The sequence below is a fragment of the Solanum verrucosum genome, unplaced genomic scaffold (assembly GCF_900185275.1).
Source record: "Solanum verrucosum unplaced genomic scaffold, falcon-dt-bn FXZP01000287.1, whole genome shotgun sequence".
Taxonomy (NCBI): domain Eukaryota; kingdom Viridiplantae; phylum Streptophyta; class Magnoliopsida; order Solanales; family Solanaceae; genus Solanum; species Solanum verrucosum.
In genome coordinates this window covers 908,695-919,462 of record NW_026020292.1, presented here as the reverse complement: position 1 = coordinate 919,462, position 10,768 = coordinate 908,695, and the positions used below count along the sequence as shown (strand labels likewise).

The window sequence follows — 10,768 nt, the reverse complement described above, 5'->3', positions numbered from 1 at the left end:
ACCCGTACCAACTCGGTGCTCAATACTACTATCAAAACATGCAATAATGCTCAATAACTTAATATAGTTCCATTTTAAGAAAAGGGTATCACATTAGGGAAAAGCTGAATATCTTGGCTTGACTTACTATTCTGAATACTCTTTTATCAATGCACTGAACTTACTTTAAAAACTCACTGAAATCCTTTCTAAAACTAATTATGCTTTCTTTAAACTAGTCTTGTTTTTCTTTATGAAGATAATGCATAATAACTGATATATCAAAGCTTTCATAAAATTCATAATCAAATAGGGTTCATGGGATGAAATAAGCATGATCAACGATTAAAAATAATCCAATAAACAATATATTGAAAAACCCACAACAAAAATAAAAAATTCATGATAAGAGAATAAGTAGAACTTTTGAATGTAGTAAACCTTGGGATTAAAACCCTAGTTGAACCTTGCTAACTAAAATTTAGATGTAGGATGTGAGGAAGAAATCATTCACTTACTATGATAGCCTTACATACATTAAACGTTCTAAATTCTTGAGAATCTTTGGAGAAAAAGATACCAAGAACTTGTTTTTGAACCTTAGAGGTGGATTTTCTTGAAAACTTATGGATTCCATGAGTAAAAAGATATTAATTAGTGTTAAAGATGAAGAGATTATGAAATTTCATGGTCAAATATTACCTTGGATGATAGATGAACCTTGGAGGAAGTTAGTTTCTAGAGAATTTCTCTTTTTAGGAATTTTTGAACTAGAAAAGTGAACTACGTCTTGGGGTGGGGGGTTTCTTAAAACATTTTAGACACACGCTAGCGTGCATAAAATGTGTTAGGCACATGGCCAACACGTAGGAAGGCAGTAGTCGCTGCATCAGTGTGCTATTATGCGAAAAATGCCTCAGGTGCATAGCCGGCGCACGGTAAGACAATGTCCAGTAAAATGGACACAACTTTGTACTCCAAACTCCAATTGATGCAAATGTGATGGCGTTGGAAAGAAGACCCTTAGAGTTTAATTTGATAGGTTATGGGACACCTAATATTTTATATGCTGAAAGATATGGTTGTTTGAAGTTGACCCTTGCATGAACTAATGCGAAAAACTTAGTTGATGGGAAGGTTTTGAACTCGACTTAGTGTTAGAGGTCCCTTATAACCCTAAACCACTTACGATACACTCCTTAGACCTAGGAATAACCCTTAATATATATGTACAAGTAGGGGTGTCAAATGGGCGGGTTGGGTTGAAATTAGAGATATTAAAATGGGTTGAAATAGAAATTGAGTAGGGTCCTGACCCACCCAAATTTACTTTGGGCTCAAATGGGTTGGGCTTAAACACGGGTTGGGTCTAATTTGATCCGCTTAATCTCAATAATTTTAATATATTGTTATTTAAGTTTTATAACCATAATTTAAATTTCAACTCAGGAAAAATTAAGAAAACAAGTTACAAATGGATAGATAAATCCTAAAAGATATAAATAGATAGTAATTCATACCTTCAATATAGGAACATACATTTCATCAATGCAAATAAAGAGTATTAAAATAAGTTGAAATTGGAGATTAAATTGCGCTCAATTGAGGATTCCCTTAAAATGGATTAAGGCTTGAATAAGTTGAAATTGAACCCAATTCAAATTATCATGAGCCCAACCCTTAAAATTCCAGGCGGGTTACCTATAGTTGGGCTCATTTTTGACACCCCGATGTACAAGTAAGACATCACCCAGTTCAAGCTTATATACTTATGACGAATGGTTTGGACCCTTAACATAGAATTTTTGTGAGGTGTTACACTTATCTACCTTGCAAACAAGTCACAAACTGCTAGAAATTGGCTTAACCGCCCAACTGCCCACGCATGTGTGAGCCACACGCGAGCAACCTTCAAATCTGGCGCCAAATCTCACTTTTGGCCGCCCAACTTTGCATGTGTCAACGTGTCTGCACTATGGGCAGGTCCTCCCCTGCACAACTTGTCATTGGTTCAGTCTTCTGAGTCGTCTATCCCTACCCGATACTTAGCCCTCAAACTTGTTTAGCCACGACCATGCCACGATCACAGTATTGTCTTGTCTTAGCTTTGTTCGGCCCTTGTCATGCCTTAGCCACGTCAATGCCAAGGTTTATCTTCAATTAAACTTGATCTTGACCGAAGTCAATGACCTTGGCTAGTTTCATCATGTAAATCTCAAATCAAACTCGTCCCACTTAAACCACCGTCGATTTAACAGATGCTCAATAGTAGATCCACACAGACCTTTAACTACGTATAATATTTTTTTATGTGACGTAACAATCTAAATATTAATTTGGGTATACAAGTTGAACTTGTAAATTCAATAGAACCCCATTCTTATTAACTTTATAAAAAGTGGTGCAGCAGCAGCAGCAGCAAAGAGTAGAGAGTAAAGATCAAAACAAAATAAAAAAAGGAAAAAGAAGATGAGACGGGGGCATCACCGGCGTCGATCATCGACACCGTCAGTGGACTTCGGAGTAGACGATGAAGAAGAAGAATCATCGGAAACTCAAATGAAGTGCGTTTCATGCAAGGAGGATTACAGCTCACGTGACGCCGGCACTTGCAGGGAGTGTTACGAAGAAGCTAGCGAGACTGAGGAAGAGCTCAAGCGTGAGATCGAAGACCTTAAAGCCAAAGTAAACTTCCTCCGTTTCTGGAGTCCATCCCAGCACCTCCACCAACAACAACGAACTGTGCCCTTCTTCTCCGACATCGTTTTGGTCGCTTCCCATGATGAGTCTGGCAAATCCACCCCTCACCCTGTTCCCGTTCCTGCAAATCGCGCTCTTCTGGTCAGTACCCACTTTGATTCAACAATTTTGTTATGAATACGATTCACCATCACTGTAAAAGTAGGAACCCCAATTAGTTTTAGTTAATTGATATTAATTCCAGATGGATAAACAAGTTAGGGTTGGTAGGTCAATGACAGTGCAAACCTAGTCTGTTTAATTTTTGAATTTAGGAGTAGTTGGTTGATTTGAGCCGAGGTCTTTCAGAAACAGCATCTCTACCTCCACGAGGTAGTGGTACACTCTACACTCCCCGAACCCCATTTGTGGGATCTCACTGGGCATGTTGTTATTGTAAGGAGTTGTTGATTGATATGTTGAGATCAACAGGAAAGGAAATTATAGTATAACTGTTCCTTTCATTAGGAAATGATTAGATGGAATCATCAATGTCAAGAACCAAAGGCAATCTGAGTCATACAGTGTATTTTACAACTATTAAAACTTCTATAATAGTACTCTCATTTTGGATTAACAAAGGCGATCTTTATCCATATTGTGGCCCCTTGTGAACAAAATAAGGGAAAAGTTTGTACAAGTTGTTGGGGGTATGGCATTGCTGGACTGCTGGTAGTTTAAGTTAGACCTGGAGTGCAACTTGGCTCTATGTATCAGAATGTAAATTGTGGGCTTGGTTACCACTATTTATAGCTATTATTAGTGGATGGGAGGCTAAAGTTGTCTGGAGTTTTTCTTCTGTTAGGCATTTTGTTTTGAAGTTGCTCAAAGTCTGCAAGATCTCTAGTGAATTGGCTGTTGTAAGTTCAGCCTCTGTGAAGAAATTCATATTACGACTTATAGTTTTACTGCTTAAAGGACAGAACATATGAAAAACTGCAGCTGATGGACTAAGTTTCTATGCTCTCCATGAGTTGTCTTAGGGAGAAACATAGAAAGCCACTTTAAGGTCTGCTGAGGGATTAAGCCAAAGCGCACTGAAAAGCGTGGGCCGTAGTGAGTAAAGGCGCTGATGCAATAAAAAACAACTATAAAAACAAACAATAGTATTCAGACAACTGATTTGACAGAGCTACAATCCAACAAAATGGTTGGGCTCAATCAAGTTCAAGAACCCTTTTAATTTCCGATTTAGATAGAAAGATGCTGTTTTAATCTATTCCTAATCATTTAACAAATTATTCATGATATTCATCAAAAAAATAAAAAATATTCATGGTATTTTCTTAACTATTAGTATCACTTCCTCAACTATGTTTACTTTCTAGTGCTATCCTCTAACTGTCATAGTACGAGAAAGCTAAGCAAACATTAGCTTTACTGAACTTCAAAGTTTAGGTGTACTTCAAGAGAACCTTTAGCATCAGTACTCTCCAGCTATACTGCATTTCAATTTTCAAACTCACTCCACGTCAGATGTTCTTTCTAAAATATTTAATAGGTGATCTACAATGTGAATCGTGCCATAAAATGACATCTCGACTTATGCTGGTTACTTTTGCCTAGTGTTGGCAATTAAAACCATTTTTAACCAACCCGCCCATATTTGTATGGGTTGGGTGAGTGGTATTGAGACTTAAAATTAGGTTAAATATGGATAGAATATAGGTTACTCCCAAAGTGGGTAAGGTTCATCCTTGACAGTTGTGGCCAGTGGGATGCGTGTTCACTCTGTTGGTTCTATTAACATTACTTTATGTTGTAACTTATAAGCTACTGCATACTACATGGCCACTAGGTAATTATTCAACATGGTACTTTTGTAAACAATGTTGAAGATCAGATTTATCTTTACCAGTTTATCTTTTCTATTCTAATCATACAGAAATATTTTTGTGGTGTACTAGCATGATTCACTTTAGCATACCAAAGAATGTGATGTTAAACTGACCCCTAAGAAAGAAGGGTAGCAAATTGCTTGTTGCTTGAAGCCTTGAACTTCCATAAATAGATGAACACAAAATATACACTGTTTGGTGCAATATGTTCAATCTATATCATGGTAGCTATAAGATATGCCACATTGGACAATTTTGCAAATTGCCAGAAGCTTATTCACATTTTGCATGATCATGTTGGTATTCTTCTGGCGTTGGAGTCTTTATCTTCCACTCAATCTTATTGATGGAGTTCTGGAACAGTAGCATAGCCAAGCTTACATTTGTAATCAGTATTTCATGATCAATTTGTTGTGTTCTCCACCATGTGAAATCTTAGTTTTCCTTATCGTTACTTTAATTTTTTCTGTTTTCATTATTGTTATGTCTTTATATTTTCTGCTTAGATATGATCTAAGCATTTGAAAAATATAGGAATTACTCTCCTCTTTTTTCACATTTATATGTGATTCCATTTACTGTTTTAATTATTATTTTTCACTCAAGTGGTTTAGTACCAATCTATCTGAAATAGTTTTTGCACTTCTAGTTTTTTCAAACTTTTGATATTCCCATTTCCCATGCAGGCCAGTCGTTCCCCGGTGTTCAGAGCTATGCTTGAAAATGAGATGGAAGAAAGCCTCAGTGGCACGATTAAAATCAGTGATGTGTCTTATGAAGCACTTCGTGCCTTTGTGACCTATTTATACACCGCTGATGCATGCCTGGATGAGCTTATGGCTTGTGACCTTCTGGTTTTGGCAGAAAAATACCAAGTGAATCATCTGAAGACGTATTGTGAGAAGTTCCTAATTTCCAAGTTAAACTGGGAGAACTCACTTCCTAACTATGGATTTGCTCACCAGCACAATGCAAAGAAGTTGCTTGATGCAGCGCTTTCATTGATCATGGAAAACATGGACAAGCTGAGCAAGCGAGAAGAATACAAAGAACTCGTGGACAAGGATCCCAGGCTAGTTGTAGAAATCTATGAAGCTTACCTTTCCAAACAGGTTAACACTGCTGTGCAGAAAGATCCAGTTGCTAAAGCATAGTCCATGGTCATATTGACTTAAGTAGTAGAAGGATTGTCTAAATATATAAAATCCCCAAATGATGAATGTTAACTGGAATTGTTTGATTTGAATGATCAGTAAGAATTAGGTATAAATGTTCCGGCATTGCTACAATCACAAAGTTTCTGAAGCTGATACTCCTACAACAACATTTAAGTTTGATTACCGACTAAATTTAACTTCATTTTGAGCTCACTCACTGAACTGGGAAATTGTATTTCTCCCTCGGATGATTCTCCCGAGAGGTCACAATTGCAGCGAGCAAAGATATTAATGATGAGGAAGGCTCTTTTGTTATGCTACTAATATTCGCTCTATTATTTGCTAAGGAAGAGTTACGGGTCGTAAAACCAAAAATATGCCGATCGAGCTCACTATGTGTAATGATTCCTCATTACAATAAATAAAAGGGAAAACTACACAAATTGGACCCATTAAGTGAAATATTTACCCAAATTGGACCCAACTTTATCTTGAATGGATTCATAGCTCAAATTATTTACCCGACTGTCCCCTTGTTCTATTCGTTGATTAATTGTTTCTCCATCCTTGATCCCATCAGAGTATGTGTATATATATATATATATTCTGGTGGTATCTATATACTTTCATGATATCTACATACTCTGATAGTATCAAACGGTAATTGAACAGTTTTTTCACTAAAACACTGCATTCCTCCTTGTTGTCATCAGAGTATATAAATATTATAATGGTATCAAAAAGTAACCAAGTAGTATTTTATTGAAGCACTGTTTCTTCCTCTTTGATACCATCAAAGTAAGTATATATATACTATGATGATATCAAACAGTAAACGCACATTAGTAGTTAAAAACTGGGGTATAAAAGTAAGGGAGTAGTTGCTTGTAAATAATTTCCCTTTTTGGGGTACAAATATTCTTTTCCCTAAATAAAAAAAGATAAAAAGAAAAGCCATTTCATTTCGACAAAAGACTCACACCCAAGTTCCATAGCTTTTGATTTGCTATCTAGGTCATGATTATTTTTACTGCGGAGGGAGATGTAATTCTATTTTGGGTTGGTTGTGGGCGAGGAGGGGTATTGTTGAATAAAAAACAAGATTGAGGATATTTTTAGACCAAAAAGATGGAAGAAAAGTAAATTTGAGTCAGTTTCAATAGCTTAGGGTATTTTTTTTTAAAATTGTGTGTATTTTTAGATCAAAAGATTGAAAGAGGATATTCACAAGTCTTTTCCCATATTTAAGAGATATTTATGAGTCTTTATCATTAAAAAATATATATAAGAATTTAAAAGTTAATTGTTATTATCTACTTTCTATTTTTAATATATAAGCTAAGGGGCAATTTGGTAGCTAAATAATAAAAAAGATATTTATGTATTAATTTTCATATAACTTATTACTATATTTGATGGATAGATAGGAAATATGTTATTCATGTATAAAAATTAATACGACATTGATTGATAATTTAACAAACATACATAATTAATACATGTACAAAAGTTATTAAGAAATCTACATATTATTTTATGATAGAAGTTGAAATAATTAATACATATATAACTAATAAATAAATAACTAATTATTCAAAAACTAATACCTGCATATATAATAGCTAAATAGGGGATACATAAATTCACTCATAACTAATCTATCCATTACTAATACCGCATAGTTCTAATCAACTATCAAATGACCCATAAAAGTTATAAATAAAAAAATTGAACTTATAATTTTTAACTTAATTTTTTAAATTATTTTAACTTAAAATTTTATATATATATATATATATATACCTTTTAAATTTATCCAGCACCGTAAAAATATTTTAACTTAAAAATAGGGGAAACTACATAAATGAGCCATAAAATCCAAAATAATTGCATATTCATATCCAAACTAAATCCAAAGTAATTCAATAAATACCATTCTCTCATAAATAATTACAACTCATGCCTCCTTCATTAAACTGATAATTTCCACTTAACTGATATTAAATCAGTATCATATACTGTATTGGTATCATTAGGACTGATAATTTCGCTTAACTGATATTAAATCAATATATATATATACTGTATTGGTATCATTTAAGTTTCTTGTTCATAAATTACTCATTAGCCAATGATGATACTATAAGAGTATATGCATATTGTTGTGGTATCATTAAGGTTTTTTGTTCAGAAATTACTCATTAGTCAATAATACTATTTAGGACCCGTTTGGTAAGAGGTATTGATCAAAATAGTCCATGGATTAAAATTTAGTCCAATAAAAACATTGTTTGGTTACTTTATTTAACCTAATCCATGGATTAGTTATACCTCATACAAGGTCTTATTTAATACATATATTGAACCCTAAACTTGGCTTCAAATTTTCACTTTGACCTCTAACTTTCATAGTGCACAAACATGCACTTTAACTATCCAACTTTTAAATAAATAAACACATGATTTTTGCAGCCAAAGAGCGTGAAATGCAAACGCTCCAACGTGTATTAGTGAGCCACTCAATGGCTATCAACTAATTAAATATTTTACACGTCGATTTTAGAACTAAAAAAAATAAAAATTAATTTCAATTTATATACAAGGGTAAAGGTAAAAACATCACGCGTTTTGCCAAGTAAGATTCACGTGTTTATTTATTTAAAAGTTGGATAGTTAAAGTGTCTGTTTGTGCACTATGAAAGTTTGAGGTCAAAATTAAAATTTGAAGCCAAGTTTAGGGTGCAATATATGTATTATGCCTACTTTTTTTTATCCTTAGAAAAGGGAGGGATAACTAATCCAAGGTTTAACAATCCTTGGATAAGACCCCTAAATGACTAAACTATCCCCAAATCTTTTTGTCTAATTTTTTTTTTGTAATTTAATGCTCTTTTTTATTTATATGAGAATATTTATAAATATACTTTTAAATTCTCCAAATTCGTTCCATGTAATTTGATGATTTCACAAATTAATATTTTTTTCTCCATGTTTGATTTGTTGTATTGAGCTGGTTTTTCATTTTTTTTTAAAATGTAGTTCGTCGATTGACCACTTGAACCATTTTTAAAAAAAATAAGCTTTGTGTATTTGAACAATTTAAGTAGCCTTAAATCTATATTAAGTTTAAGGTTAATATACCGTACTATCAATGATCTCTATGGTGGTATATCGCACCTCAAAATTTAATAATAATTTTTTAAATATATTTTAGTATTTAACTTGACAAATTAAATGAAATATAAAATCTTATAATAACTCAAAGGTATAATAGGAAAGAAACTTTTTCTAGAATTTTAAACCAAACATAAGATTAAATGGGAAACATGAATCAAACACTTGATAAAAACTAATCCCTGCATTACTAAACCCTGCATTACTAATCTCTGCATTACTAATCCATGCATTAGTAATCCCTGCATAATGCATCTTTGTACCAACGACCCCTAAGAGTATATGTATATTGTTGTGGTGTCATTAAGGTTTCTTATTTAGAAATTACTCATTAATTAATGATACTATAAAAATATATGTATATTATTGTGGTATCATTAAGGTTTCTTGTTCAGAAATTACTCATTAGTCAATGATATTATACGAGTATATATATTTTTTATTATTTTTTTATTTTTTTTATGGTATCATTAAGGTTTCTTGTTCAGAAATTACTCATTAGGTATCAGTTAAGTGAAATTATTTGGGGGTATATAATGTAATTATTTAGTGGGGTATGAATATAAATGAGTATTTGTTTATAATTATTTTACTTTTATGGGGTATTTGCTAAGTTTTGACTACTTTAAGTAAGCCCATCCAAGTAAGCTCGTAACTAGAGCCGTCAAAACGGGCTTAGCCCATGGGGCCGGCCCAACCCAACCCATTATTAGGGTAGGTTGAGATAAAAATTTTCAAGCCCATTTAAAACTAGGACTTATAAGCCCGGCCCATATAAGCCCTTGACCCTTGAGGCTTGATTGGGGCCGGGCCGGGGTCGTCCCATGAGCCAAAACTTTTTATTTAAGGGTAACTTACAATAATCTCACTAGTATATAATCTAATTACTTAAATACACGTTATGTTGTAATATTATGAATCTTACCAAATTTTGATACATCCAAATACATGTACCTCAGAATATATATATATGGACTCAAAATTAGGTTAATTATTCTAGATACACTTTATCCAAGTAGATTCGCATGTATCTAGGATGCATAGACAATTATCGCTCCCTTGCCTCCCTCCCATCTTGTTTGTCATTTCTTATCTCGCTCGCATATCTGGTATGTGTGCTAATTACACTAGATTTTTTGCTAGTGTTATTAAAACAACACCATTGTTTGCCATAATTGATTTGAAAATCTTCTCATTTTCTTGATGTTATAGAATTATAAGTTTGAAAAGAAAAAAATGAAAAAAAATAAGGGTTAGCCCGCCCCAGCCCTCGGCCCTCCTAGGGTTGGGTAGGGTTGAACATTTTCAGGCCCTTCCAAGTGAAGGGCCGACCCGCCCTAGCCCTTCAAATTCCTTGGCCCACGAGGCTTGGATCGGCCCTTTTTGACAGCTTTACTCGTAACTATGTTGCTCTCACTCATGAGTCCATATTTTTAAGGAATTCGATACAAATACAATAAGGACTATGCATAAAATATCAAAAATTGAATGATAGAATTGAATCGAAATTTTTAGTAATTTGATATTCTATAATTTAATATTTGGTATGATATTTGGGAGTAAAATTTTAAAATAACTGTATTCGGATTTGAGTTTAGTATGAGATATTAGTACCATTTTTCCGAATACCGAATGGTACTTACTTAATGAAGGTCATATCAATATGTCCATTACTTATTAGTACAAGTTCAAAGAGAAAGTTAAAGAATAAACATAAACCAAAATATATATGTTTAATCGTATCAATTTGTTTTTCTGAATGTTTCTTACTTGTTGATCTTCTATTATATTGCGCACCTTTAAATAAAAAATAGAAATAATTGAAGAAATAGTATTAACTTTGTAATACAATAGACTATAACTTCAATATGGTATTACCGA

At 33.4% G+C, this 10,768-nt stretch overlaps 1 protein-coding gene across 1 annotated transcript; it reads left to right on the top strand.

Annotated features, from left to right (window-relative positions):
- Positions 1 to 2,353: 2,353 nt before the first annotated feature.
- Positions 2,354 to 5,861, top strand: LOC125834583 (BTB/POZ domain-containing protein At4g08455). Its single transcript, XM_049513723.1, has 2 exons — positions 2,354 to 2,820; positions 5,243 to 5,861. The coding sequence occupies exons 1-2, from the start codon at positions 2,449 to 2,451 to the stop codon at positions 5,708 to 5,710; spliced, it is 840 nt and encodes a 279-aa protein (XP_049369680.1). The 5' UTR covers positions 2,354 to 2,448; the 3' UTR covers positions 5,711 to 5,861.
- Positions 5,862 to 10,768: the final 4,907 nt, after the last annotated feature.

Bases quoted from the DNA above. Each gene is read 5' to 3' on its own strand.
- LOC125834583 (XM_049513723.1), top strand. From the start codon at position 2,449: ATGAGACGGGGGCATCACCGGCGTCGATCATCGACACCGTCAGTGGAC. The intron at 2,821-5,242 runs GTCAGTACCCAC...TTTCCCATGCAG, and splicing joins CTGCAAATCGCGCTCTTCTG to GCCAGTCGTTCCCCGGTGTT.